The 17,333-nt window shown below is 40.7% G+C and overlaps 2 protein-coding genes across 2 annotated transcripts; both read left to right on the top strand.

Moving 5' to 3' along the window:
* Nucleotides 1–1,442: 1,442 nt before the first annotated feature.
* zfpl1 (zinc finger protein-like 1) lies at nucleotides 1,443–5,798 on the top strand. The gene is made up of 8 exons (XM_084564459.1): nucleotides 1,443–1,605; nucleotides 2,746–2,858; nucleotides 2,962–3,073; nucleotides 3,273–3,466; nucleotides 3,628–3,706; nucleotides 3,864–4,055; nucleotides 4,223–4,346; nucleotides 4,456–5,798. The coding sequence occupies exons 2-8, from the start codon at nucleotides 2,757–2,759 to the stop codon at nucleotides 4,640–4,642; spliced, it is 990 nt and encodes a 329-aa protein (XP_084420585.1). The 5' UTR covers nucleotides 1,443–1,605; nucleotides 2,746–2,756; the 3' UTR covers nucleotides 4,643–5,798.
* Nucleotides 5,799–9,219: 3,421 nt separating this feature from the next.
* Nucleotides 9,220–14,648, top strand: LOC311502136 (uncharacterized protein; the record flags this gene model as incomplete). Its single annotated transcript, XM_084564269.1, has 8 exons — nucleotides 9,220–9,359; nucleotides 9,542–10,501; nucleotides 10,626–12,384; nucleotides 12,764–12,792; nucleotides 12,967–13,128; nucleotides 13,281–13,347; nucleotides 13,500–13,604; nucleotides 13,794–14,648. The coding sequence occupies 8 exons, from the start codon at nucleotides 9,220–9,222 to the stop codon at nucleotides 14,646–14,648; spliced, it is 4,077 nt and encodes a 1,358-aa protein (XP_084420395.1).
* Between the last annotated feature and the right edge of the window lie 2,685 nt (nucleotides 14,649–17,333).

The raw sequence follows: 17,333 nt of genomic DNA, 5'->3' as shown, positions 1-17,333 counted from the left end.
CCACATGCCCTTACCCCCTGTCATTGATTTATACTTGTCCCTGTTCGTCACTGAGGACACTACAAGTCCATGCTCAGTTGCACAAAGTAATTTAGTCTCATTTTCATAATTTTCATCCAAAGAAATTAAGCAGCTTGTCCCTCTGGGCGAGATGATCCAAAATTATTCTGAAGTTGTTTAAAAGCCTTGACACAGGAGTGACTTGTGTGAGGAGTGCATGAGAATAATTAAGACATTATAAATGAAAAGAATTTGCCATGCATTTAGCAACTATTTATTATATGTGGAATAATAAATCCAAAATGCACTGCCCACCTCCGTCTCCATCCTTTGCATTTCTTACTGTGTTTGCTCGTTTGATTTTTCATTTTCTCATTTTTGCTCTCAACGCTCCCCTCTACAGGCAATTCACATGCGCAGTGAACTGTGAAAGAAACAATTTGTACCCTCATTCTAAGATACATCCACGGCCATTTAGACACACAAGCATGCATGCATGCCGTAAAGACAAAAAGTCATTATTATGCATGACCGGGCAGCATCACACGCGCATCAGTGTCATTACCATGTATTTAAAAACTGCTTGTCAGTGCAGGATTGCGAGCCATCATGGCTGCCAACGTGAAGGACTAACTTTTTAAAGCAACAGCTCTGAATTATTATAAAGCTGTTGATGTCTGCCAGGGTCAGCCTTTCTGTTTCATTTCCATTTGTGTTTATGACAGTTGGAAGACTTTCTTTGACTCAGAATACTGTTCTTGGAGACAGAAGCACCAGATCAAACGAAGAGACACATTTTGCTGCAATCAAATCATCCCAGTGATCCTTCATGTGATCGGCTCTTCTCTGTGATTCTACTGCTTTAGAAGAAGTCACTGGAATCTTACAAATATAGGTCGATGCAATCATGGATGATCTATCTGAAAAAAATCCACACATAGAAAATCAATGATCTTTGACAACATGCACTGGTTTGCTGACGAAAGGTTAACGTCTTTATCTGCAAAGACAGAGCTGATGCGTCATTGACTGAATCCAGGATTGCCAAATACATGTGTCACAATTTACATAATTCACTTGTCACTGCCCACGTTGCACAGATAGTTTAGCAACTCTACTACAGTACAGAGTGGTAATAGGACATGCTTTCTTTTCACACATATTTAGGCTTTGCAGTCAACAAAAGAACAAGAAAAACTGTGCAAAGCTAATAAACTGCTAATTGCCTACATTGTGCATGTAGCTTAATGTACGCTACGTGGCTATTAGAGTTTAATGGGGTATGGGCTGTAGTTAAATGAGTTTAATGGTCTATAATTGCCGCGTCTACAGTTAGTTACCTGGTTACAAATGAATCTAAAATGAATACCGCTCCGGCTCAGCAGATGGCAGAATGCGCCCGCCGGTTTGTTACAAAAACACACGAAGAAGACACAGAAGCGGAAGAGACGTGGCACATAAACAGACAAGAGGAAGGAACCACTTCAGGTTTACTGATGACAGCTTCTGGAGCCGCCTTCCATGTGAAATTAACAAGGAAGCTTAAATGACAGTCGTAAAACATCGCCTAAACCGAGCGCGACTTAATTAATGTCTGGGTGACAGGTAACGTAAACATTTACCGTTTTGCGTTGGAACTTCCCCAACTCCACCAGCTAGCTAGATCAGCTTGCTAACGTCACCTCAGCTGACAACTTCCAGCTAAGCTAGCAGCTAACTGGTGTTAGCTCAAATAAATGTTGGATCTGAGCTGTTAGGGTTTGTTGTCGCCGACCAGACTTGTTAGTTTGTTATTAAACATGGTGTGTGAGTTTGGAAACCGGCAGGGGACCTCGATAACACATAAAGTTCGCTAGAAACACAAGAGGTGCAGCAGTTAAACAAGTACAGAGCACGTCAGTAGATAATGTGCATAACATTTTATAGCTGCGTGTCACTGGTGATTGGCTAAAAATATATTAGCATGGTTTGTTAAGATAAAGAAAACAATAATTTGAAATTGCATCTCTTATAATATGATAATCGACATGTGTTATTAGACTGGTTCTGTAGTGTCTATCTATTCATTGCTTGTGACCTAACAATAGGATGACATCAGTCGTTGAACAGGACTAAAAAGTCCTTCATACCTAATTTCATCAAACAAGATCGACAATCTCTGAAAACATCACCTATGCTCATATTGTATGTACAGTACATGCCATGTTGACCAAAATAAGAGTGGACAGGGTGTCAAGACTTACTGTCAATGTATGTAAGACAGAAAGATAACCCTTTCCAAGTCATAGAATTGAAACAGTACACGTGTACATAATGACTATTGAGTTGTTTTCCTGTAAACATGGTAAATAACAAGGCTATCTTTAACACCGTTTATTACCCTCAGGATTATGAAGGAAACGAGGAAGCTTGCTGCGCTGCTGTGGTTATGAAATGGAAAAATGTAGGCTGTCAGAAAAAAAATAGAAGAGATAAAGTTTTATCAGTGTTTGCTTTTGAGTGGCATTTAAATGAACACTGACCTCAGGGAAAATAGATTTAATGCAGACTTTTTAACAACACATGTTTTTACTTGGAGAGGGAGGAACTTGCTCAGTTCCTGCTTGTAGCGTCTGTTTATAATAAACAAGAGAAGATTGTCTCTTACTCAATTCTGAGTATAAGTATATGTTGTTTGCACCGACAACAACAACCAAAAAAAAAAAAAAAACTTGCCAAACATTTGTGTGTTTGTCCTCAACGCAGCACACGTGGCTATGGGTCTCTGCAAGTGTCCGAAGAGGAAGGTGACCAATTTATTCTGCTTCGAGCACCGCGTCAACGTTTGCGAGCACTGCCTTGTCTCCAACCACAACAAGGTCAGTGGGTGTGCAGCCAAACATGATGCGTGTTTGTATAAAAACATTCTGTGTTTTAGCATTAACACATTAACATTCTGTGTTTCAACTTGCTGCCCTTCAGTGTATCGTGCAGTCATATCTGCAATGGCTGCAGGACAGCGATTACAACCCCAACTGTACTCTGTGCAATAGCCCGCTGAATGCACAAGACACGGTCAGACTCATCTGCTATGGTAAGATTATCATGTTTCTTTTTATGATAAAGTCCGTGGGAATACATGCTCTAATGTATGTGTTTATGAAGGAAGTACACAAAGCATATTCATCACTTACCTATCAGTAGAAGCACAACAGTGGAGATTAATGGAACCATGCTTGTTGTGCTCGAGGCACTGAAGAATAACTCCCTGCCCCTGTTTTCTCCTTTCACAGATGTGTTTCACTGGGCATGTCTTAACAACTTGGCATCTCGGCTGCCCCTCCACACGGCCCCAGCAGGATACCAGTGTCCCACCTGTCAGGGCCCAGTGTTCCCCCCTTCCAACCTGGCCAGCCCAGTTGCTGATGTGCTGAAAGAACAGCTGTCATCTGTTAACTGGGCTAGAGCGGGTTTAGGGCTGCCGCTGGTAAGGACCTCAGTTTTAGATGGATAAATAGATCACAAACCCAAATTGATTTCCCGACCATTCAACAGTTTTCCTGAAACTAGAAAATGCATGTTTACCGTTTGCATTCTGTGTAAAGGGGAACGTTCTAAAATAATAAATATGTGGCCTTTGACTGACAGATTGAAGAGCCTGTTGGGGTCCTTGAGGAGACCGCGACCAATGACATCACAGATTATACGGACTGGTCAACATTTGATGGTGAGCCTTATTTTTTACATACCAGTAAACCGTTCATATTTAATGGAGACAGTTTTGATTGTTGCCGTTGTTATTTAAGTGATTTCCTTTATGATAACAGCAGTCAATATGTTGAACAGCATGATCAGATAATCAAACTGTGTTTTTGTTTCCAAAGCACAACAGCAAAGCAACATATACCCCAGTCACTCGTACAACACCAGCCTCAGTCCACCACAAGGTTCTGTCTCATCTCCAGCACAAGAAGACCTTGGAGGTGCTCATAAAAGTGGGGATCCAAAAATGCAGGAGCACTCTGTGATCAACTTTACTACTGCCACCACCTCTGACACTATTACAATAAACACGGGTATAGTAATAACATTAAATAAACATTGGAATCTCATCATTCTATCTACTTTTAAAGCACAACTTTATCCGTCTGTCTGTAGCCTGGAATAGCAACATTGAACATTTACTATACTATATATATATATATTATTTTTTTTAATATGATTATTTGTTGTCACTCTCCAGCATCATCACCAAGAAAGATCTACGACACGCGAGAAGTAGCTCACAGCTCTGTCACGCAGATTGACTTTGATGACGACAAGTACCGGCGACGACCGACGCTCAGCTGGTTTGCTCAGATTCTGAAGTTAGTATTACATTACTGTTTTTCTTTGACATTAGGAATGTAGGAATATGGAATTGGGATTTTGTGATGATTTATGTTTTGATGTACTATATCATATATGTCTTTTCAGGAACCGCACAGGCAAAAAGCGGACATCCCTGTCCTGGAAACAGCGGGTCTTCATGCTGCTTTTGGTCGGCGTTCTGGGATTCTTTACGTTGATAATCATCATGGCTAAACTTGGACGTGCCTCGGCTGGCTCAGACCCGAACCTAGACCCACTTCTTAACCCCAACATCCGTGTGGGGAAAAACTGATAAAAAAGTACTGACATCTTTTTCTTGCGTGTTCCACAACATAAGGCGGTGTAGAGTGAGCTGAAATGAGACTTTCAGATACACGGCTGGCCCAGCAGAGGGAGCCAACTCGAAGAGGCTGCACTTCCTTAGAGTTGAGGTAAATCCTGGTTCCCTTATTTTACATCAGGCGTAGCAACGTGTCGGGGCTTCACGGACTATCAAAATTACATCTTTCAGGAATTTCCTGTGATACAAACTAAAGCAACACACAAAGTGACCAAGGCCCTGTGTGAGTAAAGTATCCAGTAATTGTTGCTTTTATGATGAGAGGCAGTATTTTTATTTAAAATTCCAGCTAATATCTGTCTTTTCTCACTAGAAGCTAAATAAACACGGTTGATGTTGACATTTTACATTTTATGCTGGCAGAAATGTCAGAATGTGTATCTTCAGCATCTTAAGGTTAACACAGGCATGAACTCATTCCGGTTGCTGGTTTGACTTGTGCGTTTCTTCTGCAAAGAAGACGTGGCCCTTGGAACTGGAATCAGATATACCCCACACATAATACACAACTATTTATGGGTGTTTGCATTACTTCTGAAAACTGAGTGCTTTGCTTTTAGATTTACCGTACATACTGTATGTTCATTTTCCTGATGTTTTTGACTGTCCATTAAATGGGAATACTACAGAAAGGCTGTATTATAATATTTTTATCTTGGTTTTCTTCTGCTGTGCACAGGCAAATTCATGAATGAATAATTTCGTAAATGTCAGTTGTGTTGAGAATATGTTATAAAACATAAATATTTATGTATATAGGGATTTGTTGCAGATCAAAATTATTGCTTATTCCTTATTCCCAGTCCTCATGGAGCAGATGCAAGCTCTAATCTGTGTAGCGATGCTAACAGACCAAATGAGATCCTACACAATAGATATAGTGCTCAGCTCTCAATGTTTTCATTTACAGATCATTTCAAAAAAATCTGACACACGGCTCCCTCTTATACTCACTGTGGCAAAACACTACATGTTTGTATATTATAACAATAAAAAAAAAAGTTGTCTTCCAAAGATTGGATACAGTATGCATCTTATTTCAACAGGAGTCTGGTAAAAGTTTCACCTAGGTGTATTAATATCAAACCATCTCAGAATAGCTACGATCCAGTGCAGAAGATACACGCTCAAACAGACTTGGAGTGTATATGTGTCCAACAAAAATAAAAAGAATTAATTAAAATATTAATAGTTAGTTGTCAGGTTCATGTTTGTTTTGTGAAAGGGCAGTCCCACTTTTAGGTGTGGCCAACTTTACAGACGGATGCCGTGAAGAACACAGAAGAGTGAAAACTAATTTTGCTTGATTTTTCTTTTGTGTGTGTTTAATATAGAGTTTCCAAATCCCTTACATAAACAATTCCTACACAAAAGAATGAGGAATGTACTCTAAATGAAAATGTCCAGTTACATTTTGGAGGCAAACTGGACATAACATCATAAACCCAGTGTTGCTTGCACAAAAACTACGGTCTGACCTGAGCCTTATGATGCATGCACAAGGTGTGGTACCCTACCATGACACTGCCCTGCGAATATTTTGCACACTACTCCCCCTGGTGGTGCATTCATGTCAGCTCATCTCTAACTACAAGTGTCCTGTGGAGGTCAGATCTGTGGATATGTCCCTGGTTCAATGTGGGGTTCGATACTCTGCACCAGTAGCGGGTTATTTCACTTAACTATTGATCTTTATTTCACTTTTAATTTTGTTTTCAGTTCAGTTTAGTTCAGTTCATTTACGGAGCGGCTTTGCTCTTTTCAATTCCTTTTTTTATTGTTATTGTTTAAATGTGTTTAGTTTTTATTCATTTCAGTATTTGTGTACATCACAAACACAACACGTTGTCCACTGTGAGTCACACAGAGAATTTTATAGTCTCATTCAGCGTGTGCAGCAATGTCTCCTTATGGTCATTTTATCAATGTGACGAAAACATTTCCTGTGTGGATTTATGTTCCTTTATATAGTTTTATATATATACACAATATGATTGCATTTTGTTTCTGCAGTCTAGGTTTTATTTTAATAAGAATCACACCCAATTGTAGCTGAATTAACTCTCACAGATTCACAATTGTATTTAATCAGATTTTTATTATTTGACTTTTAAGTACTTTCATAAAATTATTATTTTAAGATTTAGGACACAGCCTCAAGAGCTGGTATGATGTTTAAGTAATTATTCCTTAATACTAATAATGAACTATTATTATCCTTTTATAATCAAGTTTTGGTTTTGGGATTTTTATAAAAGCTCCTCCATTGTCCAGTGGAGCATAGACGATACCTCAGGTCAAACAGCTGACCTCAAGAGATGTTCTGGATTGTTCAATTCCCAAATAAATACTGTGATACTGCGATATCACTCATGTGGAGGTCATATTAACTCCTCACAAAAGAGTTACTGTACTAAAATCCATAGTCTAATAATGTACTAGAAAATGTGCTCACTAAATAATTCCATTGGCTGATCACATGTTTGCGCACAGAGAGGACTGCCTTCACTATTGGACCAACAATGGCATCTTGCGTGACTTGACTTTGTCACATGCTGTCCTTGGGAATCCTCGTCATACCTCAAGGGTAGAGACTGTAAACACCAACCAACACATAATGCGCCTGCATGCGAGTGTTGGCGCACTCTCATGACTTTCCGTTGTGTTTGCCAGACAGTCACAGCAGCGTAGCGCTATCATTGATCTTCAGAGGATTCGAGCCATGGGTGCACTGATGCAGGGAAAGCTGCCGGCGGTTATAAATTAAAACATGCTTGCAAAATCACAACGGGGACGACAGATGTGGCACTTGAACACACCACAGAGCTTTGGTTTATATTGTCTGATGCATTTCTAGACACATGAAAATGGTTGAAGCAGTGTGTGCCTTCATAGAACATTTGAATCTCTTGTGTTGTCTAATTGCCTTTGTCAGTCTATTGGAGTTCAATGTATTCCTCAGAACCTCTGAGTTATTAGATCGCCCATTGCACTGACATAATAGGGACATCCTGATCAATAACTTGGCACTTTTTTGTTAACATGCTCTGCACTCATCATGGCAATCAAAGGTAGGAAAAATATCTTTGCAACGATGCTAATAATGTTACAGCTGCAGTCATTTTATATTGACCGGGAATATTTTTACTTTTACATACACAGAACAAGCTCCAATGTCAGAAAGCATTTTGTGAATATTCTAAAAACACAAGAAGATACTGGCTTCTGATACCCACCTACGAACATGCCTCCAGTTACACAGGCCCACTTCAACAGCAGAGTTTACCTCTGACATTTTTCACTCTCCTGTTCCTATTTTTAATGCGCCACACACCTCTGCACACAACTGAGGAATGAGCGCTGGAAGCCAGTTTTCTCTGGCTAGCACAGATGCTCAGATCCCAGACATTAGGATATTCATGTATCACTGTGCGCCCAGGGCAACAACAAAATAAAAATAACCTAGAGGTATTATTGAAATGGAAAGCAATCACCACATCTGGTGTTGTGTTAATGTTTTGGAGTTTGATAAGCTCAACAAATAGAAATTCTTGAGAGGACTCTGATGAATCATGTAGTATGGCTCTGAATATATATACGTAGATAGGCTGATAACTTTAAACTTGTTATAAAAGGAAGTTCTTATATTTTAAAAGATATGGTTTATGTGTAAGACAATGAAGTGTGTAAATGTACTTTATATAGAAAATATATAGTTTATATTGGTTATCCATTTGTTCTGTTTGAAGTTATACTCTATATACAGTAGCATACAATAATTACATAATATCTATTTGTGTATGCACCAACTGCCTCTTCTGTCATTGGATGGCCCTGGAGTATATATTGATACACGAGTGTGTCCAATTCACATGTGGGTCCCAGTTCTGTTCTGCATCTCACAGGGAGAGTGAACGCCGCTGTCCGTAAGGTCACAGTGAGTACAAATATTAACTGTGTGGTAGATAAGTTAGATAAAAACAAGTCATTTGACAAATTCCTTCTTTTTTGATTGCTAATCTTTGTTTTCTAATCAAGTATTTCCTATTGTTGCTCGTAACTTTATCCGTTTTGGACAATACTACTAAGACACATTTGTCAGACTATCTTTAAATATGCAACTGTATTTCACAAATGAGTTGTTTTTTCTTTGTGCACGTGTATGCATTTCAGAAATGATGAGCTTCAAACATCTTACTGTTATGATAAACCAGAATATTATTAGGAAGTAATAATAACATAATGACATTATGATTAAAGTTGTTCTCCTAAATTATTGCCATAATAGTATGTACTGTGGTAAAATGTAAGTATTACTGCAGTCTAAAATTTGCAAATAAATGGATAAATTATAAAGTCAAGACAGGGTGATTGTAACCAGTTTTAAAGATGGCAAATATTTCCCCAGGGATCAATTTTGTTCCAGAGGACGACGCTAAGCTGCTTTGACAGCTCATTGCATGGAGAAACGTTTCAGACCTTTACATCCACATCGGGACACCAGAGGTGTCAAAGGCCACAGGTCTGAAATGTGTGAGCGTCCAGAAAAAGACCATAAGCATGGGAAGACTGCTGGCTCAAAATCTCAGCAAATGAAGCACCGTCACCAGAGTCAAGATCATCAGCATCACCATCACCAGCATCAGTCAGACGACAGTAACAGCCCTGAGTAAGTCTGTCCCTTATCCTTACAACCCTCTTTTCCAATTCAGCAGTGAAACCAGAGCTTAGTTTTTTAATAAAAACATTTCAACACTATGTATATATATTATTTCACATTTTATATAGGATTTTATTTTTTTTTTGTAGATACAGCTTGACTGTAACACTTCTTTTTTCTTTTTGAATTAGCACTCATTCAACAGCAGAAGACAGCAATTTCAGTGATCATCATCCCAGCCATCAACGTCATGGTGACAATGACAAGTCTCATCCTTCTCACTCTCTCCATTACCACCACAAGCAAAACCATCGTCATGATTCTTTTTCCGAAACTACCTTGGGTTCCTCGACTGGTTCCTCTTCCTCGTCGTCTTCTTCTTCCTCCTCATCAACAACCTCCTCCTTTCTGTCTTCATCTTCTTCTTCTTCATCTTCTTCCTCCTCTTCATTCTCCTCATCTTCTACTGTATCTTCCTCTTCTTCCAGTCTGTCCTCTGAGAGCAGCAGTGAGTGTTTGGATAGACATCCCCTTAGGAAGCCCCATCATTCACAGTCCTGTACTGACATTTCTGGGAAGCACAAATACTTTGAAGAAGGAGATGACACAGCCCCTTTGATACATAAAAAAAGTCATCCAAACAGGCAGTCTGCCAAACAGAAACGAGAGACGGGCAAATCCTCTCATAGCGGCCATAATCGGGGAACCTTGAAGAACAAACAGAGAAGCACGAGAAGCTCTGGGAATGATGGAAGTTTCCGCAAAGCCAAATCAATGGAAGCTCTTCATACACCCAAAGACAGGGAAGAGCATGGAAATGAGGATGAGATGGGACAGGAGAAAGGAAAATGTGAAGCCAGGAAGAACTTAATGAAAGAGAAAATGAAGTTCTCAAACTTCCTTAATGAGATCACTCGGCAGGTACTCAGCCCAATGAGACTTACCACTCTTGGGGTTACAGATGCTAAAAGACCCTCCAGTCCAGGACGGGCCTCAGTTGGATCCAGAAAGGCAGACAGCAAAACTAAGAAACGCAGACATCAGAGAAGTCGCCGAGCCAGTTCGGAATCAATTAGCTCTCAGTACTCTCATACTAGCAAGCATTCCCACTCAGCTCAGCTTTCTCACTCTAAATCTTTCCACAGTCACCAGTCTGCAGACTCACCTCATCACATACATCGCAGGCCCAAAAGCTGCACTGATATTAGTAGTTTGAAAGGACATAACTCACGCTCTCAAACACCTGAGCATCGCTCCTGTTTGCCTTCTTATAAGGACTACCACCACAAAGGAGACTGCCCAAGTCGCCACCGTCACCACAAAGATCACCACACCACACGTCATCACCATCACCATGGACATCACCACAGTCCGCACCATCAACACGAACGTCACATTAGTCCCACTTCTCACCATCACTATGGAGACCATCATCATGGAGACCACTACAGCCCAACTGATCACGAAACTAAACACAGTACATCTCACCACTACTGCCATGGAGACCACCATGCGCATCACCATCACCATGGTGACCACCATGGCCATGCCCATCACCATCACCATCACCATGGAGACCACAGTGGCCATGCTCATCACCATGGAGGTCATCATGATCCAAGTCATCCTCATGAAAGTCACCACTCCACACCACATCACCATGGAGATCAATACAGTTCAGGCCATCAGCACAGCAACCATCCTAACACTACACCATGTCACCTCGAACACCACAACTCAACCTGTAACCATGGAGATCATCACAGTCCAACACATGTGCATCACCATGGAGACCACAGAGAATCAGATCAGCATCACTACAGAGACCATGACAGTGAATCTCAGCAGCATCACCATGACAACAGCCACAGTCCAGGCCATCAATATCACTATGCAGACTGTCATAGTGAATCTCATCAGCATCACCACGGAGACCGCCAAAATGAATCTCATGACCATTGCCATGGAGAGCACCACAATGAAGCCTGTGAACATCACCATCGACACCACCACAGTCCAGGCCATCACCATCACCATGGAAAGCACCAGAGTGAACCTCATCAGCATCACCATGGAGAACACCACAGCCCAAGCCATCATCATCACCATGGAGAACACAGCAGTGAAGATCATCATCATCATCATCAACACAAAGACTTCCACAGTGAGGCTCATGATCAACACCATGAAGGTCACCACAGTGATGATCATCAGCACCAGGATGGAGACCACCACAGTGAATCTCATGAACATAACCAGACAGACCACCACAGTTCAGGCCATCATCATCATCATCATCATCATGGAGATCACCACAGTGAATCTCATGAACATCACCATGGAGACCACCACAGTTCAGGCCATAAGCATCAACATGGAGACCACCACAGTGACTCTCATGAACATCACCATGGAGACCACCACAGTTCAGGCCATAAGCATCAACATGGAGACCACCGCAGTGAATCTCATGAACATCACCATGGAGACCACCACAGTCCAGGCCATAAGCATCAGCATGAAGTCCACCACAATGAATCTCATGAACATCACCATGGAGACCACCACAGCTCAGGCCATAAGCATCACCATGGAGACCACCACAGTGAATCACATGAACATCACCATGGAGATCACCACAGCTCAGGTCATAAGCATCACCGTGGAGACCACCACAGTGAATCACATGAGCATCGCCATGGAGATCACCACAGTCCAGGCCATAAGCATCACCATGGAGACCACCACAGTGAATCTCATGAACATCACCATGGAGATCACCACAGTCCAGGCCATAAGCATCACCATGGAGACCACCACAGTGAATCTCATGAACATCACCATGGAGACCACCACAACACAAGTCACCACCAAGAACATCACCCTGACTCACATCTCAACCAGCATCACTCCAACAGCAGCCTTGATGACCACCACACCCACTCAAAGAGTCATTCAGCAAGCAGCTCACCTTCACACAGGAAGCCAGAATCTAGCAAGCCAGATTCACCCAGGAATACCAGCAGCCCCTACAGTCAGGACGAGGAGCAGACAAGTTTCACCGACTCATCATTACATAAAGTATGGCATTCCTGTTGAAACTACTCCTATTCATGAAATCCAGTATCACAGTATGTTTATTAAGAAGTACTAGCCAGGACCATAGCTATGTTTCATGTGCTCCATTAACAGGTTATGCAATAATGTTCCACTCATTTGATTTCCTATTGATTTTGGCAACAGTGTGCATGTCATGGCCGAACAATAGATTACTTATTACGCACAAACTAATGGTAATCAATTGTTAGTTTGTCTTGTCATTGTTTGTCTTTTGTTGTTTCGCTTTATTCTTTTGGCATTATAAATATGTTGTTATTTTCTGTAATTCTGTTTTGTTTGTTTTTTCATTACAGGAAAATGTACATGAGCTGGGTAAAATCATGTAAGTGTGATGTTATTATATTGGATTAGTTCACTGGCAAAGGTCATTGTTCAAGTGACTAGTTGTGTTGTAGATTAATTTGCTAATTGAATCTCATTTGGATGTAAATTTAATTGAAAACATGGACTTCTGTGATTTTGCATCCAGTGTCTGACTTTGTCTTTTTGTGTTCAGGATACTACAGGAGCATAATGAAGGTCTGCACCAAAGTTTGCTGAAGACAGCAGTGAGGATGGAATGTTTAGGAGAGGAATTCATTAGCAGCCAAAAGCTGCTGGAGACAGAACTTCAGAGGACACGCATGGAGCTCAGCAATCTCACAGAGAGATTTAAAAGGTGAATAATCCACTTTTAAGATTATGTATGCAAATGGGAATATCCATGCTCATATTATCACACAACGTGAGATATTACATGTATGCACACAACATGCAATATACTGTAATATTGGTGGGTAACTTTTCTCTGATGTCTCTGCCTTATTTTAGGCTACATGAGAGCTGCTCCTCCACACAACAGACCAATAATCTTCTAGAGCAAAAGCTTCACTCTGTGGTGAGATAACATACTGTGCATGTCTTGTGTAAAACATCAGTTCCATTAGAAACATTTTTCAGTCTTTTTGGGGTGATGAGCATATCAGAGGCCTGTACTTAGTGAATGCCTTTCTGCAATGATGACTGTGCTTCCTGTACTTTTGGGGTCAGACTCACAACATGGAAGGAGAACGAGACAGGTTGAACCGGCGTATTTCAGAGCTGACTGAGCAGCTCTCTGATGGGAAATATTCCAACAACATGGAAACATTCAATGTAAGAACTTCTTCTACCTTCTTTCATTAAAATCTAGATAGCAAGTAGCTTTACCACAGGGCAGCAACACAATGACTAGTATTTCTTAAGATTTCTGTGGAAAAGAACAGACACACACAAAACTATTTTTCTTTTTTACTCTTGAAGCATTACATACTATCTGATCAATGTGACCTCTACTTACTGTAGGTAACTTCTGTGGTACACAAGACCACCCTTCATTTTCAGTCAGATGATGGTATTAATCAGGTAATTCATCATCCCATCGCTCCCCCTCCGGTACAGTTTATGGACAACCATAACTACGGACAGGAAAAAGACCCCAGGCCGGAGCAACCTCTGGGCTCAGTTCCAGAGGAGGAGGAATCTGACTGGTCAGAGATGGGAGAAGAGACACCACGGTTTATCCTGACAGGGTCAAACAGAGGACAAGCATGGAGACACCAGGAAGGAGAGGTGGACAAAGACAGTGAGTCCGGAGGTGAGGAAATTGTCAGACGACACTCTCCATGCCCACTCCAGATACCTCATCTTCAGTTCACCCACCACAACGAGATTATTCCGGCAGGCCAAACCGGTTCATGCTCTTCTGGCCTCAAGAATCTGTCTGATAGCCTGGCAGGTGAGGGAAGTTATAGGATCACCACAAGTCCCATCATTGGGTCTGCTATCCTGATCCGGTCGGCTAGCTTGGAGGAAATCCCCCTGGCACGCCATCACAGGGAAAAAGAGCTAAGAGGCACAGAGGCCATGATGAACCTCCACCACCCAGGGGACGAAGCTACTGAGGATTTAGATAATGAGATCATTCATCACTGGAGAACAAGCAACGATAGGGACACAGTTATGGGGAGGGCAACAGCTAACAGAATGTCGGAGGCAAATAGTAACCTGGCCAGCCTGCAGTCAGCCGAGTGGATGCTCAAACAGTTCATATGTGAACCCCATTCCAGTGAGGGAAGAGAGCAGGGCAGGGCCGAGGTGCACGGCTGGACAGGAAAGATTCCAGAGGAGGTGTTGACAGGAGAGCGAACAAAGCTGTAACATGAATGTATTTAAACCATAACATTTACCGGATTTACTTTCACTCACTTACCACTAACTTTCTTTCAGATGGCACAATGGACCCCTATTACTCAGAACTTAAACCGATTACAGTATGATTTTAATGTACACTACAGTAGTTGACACTTGCTGATTGCTGAATAAGGCAGAGCAATAAAATATGTGCAGTATGTACCTTGATTCATCCTCAACACCTTAGATTGGGTCAATTGAATGTGTATTATTGTTGTATAGGTGCAGATATAAGTAGATGCTTACCAGATTTTTCATCCCTGAAAATAATAAAAACATAGTTATTCTGTGTACTGAACTGCAGTTTACCTTATGTATTCATATAGTATATGGTTTTTTTTTTGTATAGAAGAATAAGCATTGTCTGACACTATAAACTACAATGACACAATGTAAAAACATCTTCACTTTGTAGTTGTCCCATCAATATTCCTCTTCTAAAATGTATTCATAGTAGGCATGACACACATATATACTTACAAATACGTTATAAAATTCCTTTATGTGTGTGTATATATATATAACATTATACTCTATTATATTATGTATTTTCCTTCTAGTTAAACCAGTGAACCTGCCAAAATAAATGCTTGCAACAGAACAAATTTAACAAGCTTGTGTAAATGTCATCCCACTAACTCTGTGCATGTAACATCTAATAAACCAAATTAATAAACAAGGAGACCTTCTATCTGTGTATATTTTACTGCTGAATGACTTTTCTTAAGATGGTCAAAGCATAGTTACAGTGCAGTTAGTACAGTTCAAGTTTAGTTTGGAGTTCTGTAACAGTAAGGTTGTTGACCGGGAATTTTATTAGAAAGCGACGAAGATCCTGTGGTAAACTAAGCTCAGATGTCTGTTTTTTTAATGATACACCATACATTCAGCAGACAAAGCTAATATTCTAGGAAATCTGAGCCCATATCCATAAAGGACATCACCATGATGGAGTGGGATGTCAGGATTACTCCACTCTTAGGATCTGGTTCTAAACAGTGGTTACGAAGCTACGAACATTGGCTGCTGAGTCTTTTAGAATAAGAATAAGAATTTTTATTGTCGTTGTCCAGTAAAAACACAATGAAATACAGTTTAGCAGGTCTCTGGGTCAGCAGTAACACAAATAAAAGCTACAGCAGCAACACACAAGAAAATCTACAATGTAGACAAGTAAAAGCACACTGTAGTGCACACATTTTTGTAATAGTAACAGTGGTGATTTTTAGTGTAAGTGTAAATCAGCTGTGTCTCACAGTGAATAATAGTGCAAAAGTAGTGCAGGTGGACTAAGTAATAGGGATGGGAGCTTTTGCACTACAGTCTGTGGAGGGAGAGGGCTGGTGGTGTGAGGGATTTAACAGCTTGAGGATAGAAACTGATTTGAACTGGATTTGATAAGTCTATATCTTTTTCCAGAAGTAGTCCCTGGAAATGAGACATGGCTTTCTTTTGGAGTCGACCAGTGTAAATGTCTCAAGGAGGGGTAGTAGTGGGCCAGTGGTCTGCTCTGCTGCCCTCACCACTCACTGAAGGTCCTTCCCGTTTTCTTCTGTACAGCTGCTGGACCACACAATGCACAGTAGGTCAGGATGCTCTCTGAGGAGGTGAATGCACCTTAGCTTCCCTAGATAATGCAGTCTTTGTTGTGCCTTGCTCACCTGGTGAGAGATGTTTGTAGTCCAGGTGAGGTCAGCAGAGATGTGAACAAAAAGGAACTTGAAGCTATGCACCCTCTGAACCTCTCCTCCTTTTATGCATGGGTTAGATAAAACTGGACAACAGAAAGGAATGATTTCTATCAGTCTGATGTAATTTATTTAGTGTGGGATGTGAGATTTTCAGTATTCAGTCATCAGGTTAAATAAAATCATCCCCTGTGCTCTCAGTTTGGGTTCAGGAGACTGACACTCTCTCTACTTTGAAGATTAGATTCTTCTCTCTCACACTGAACACTTTTCTCTCTTGTACATGTTATACATATATTATAATTATATTATATATAGTGCTCTAGTATAACTATAGTTTACCACATAGTCCTCAAATGCCAGTGATTCTGGGTCAGGTTCATGATGGATTATCTCAGTGCTTTGGGTGGAGTTCCGCTCTTGGGAGGAGCATGAAGAAATTGTGGGAGCTGTCACTGTTTGTAGGCAGTGCCAGGATATTTCTGCTGTCTTGAAACTCTCTGGAACTTCCATAAATGTTGCAGACAACATGGTATTAGGATCAAGTCTTGGGCACCAGAGTTATGTTTATCCTCCTGAGCTCATCATGAGCATTATGAGATGATCAACACTTGGTCTCACTTGGAGATGGTCTCTCTGTCACCACACTTTCCTTCCTGCTGTAGCTGAAAAAGAACATTTCATCAGTGTCATTTTATTTCACTCACCAAAGTCACCAAAGTCACAGTGTTTTTTTTGTTTTGTTTTTTAAACTTTCTAGTCCTTTAGATCTCATACATAGTTATAAGCAGCAACAGGAAATAAACGTTATTGTAGTTAAAAATATTTGACTCTGTTTTAATATTTTATCCAAGTACACTTCTTATATATATCAAGTCTTATTTTCTTATAATCTCAGATTTATTCCAGTTCAGGAGTCCATTGAAGATGTGTCCTGAGGATATGTGTTATGGATAATGACTTA

This window comes from Chelon labrosus (assembly GCF_963514085.1).
Source record: "Chelon labrosus genome assembly, chromosome: 17".
In the NCBI taxonomy this organism is placed as follows: Eukaryota; Metazoa; Chordata; class Actinopteri; order Mugiliformes; family Mugilidae; genus Chelon; species Chelon labrosus.
The sequence above is the reverse complement of the archived record's forward strand: the minus strand, read 5'-3'. Positions and strand labels throughout refer to the sequence as shown.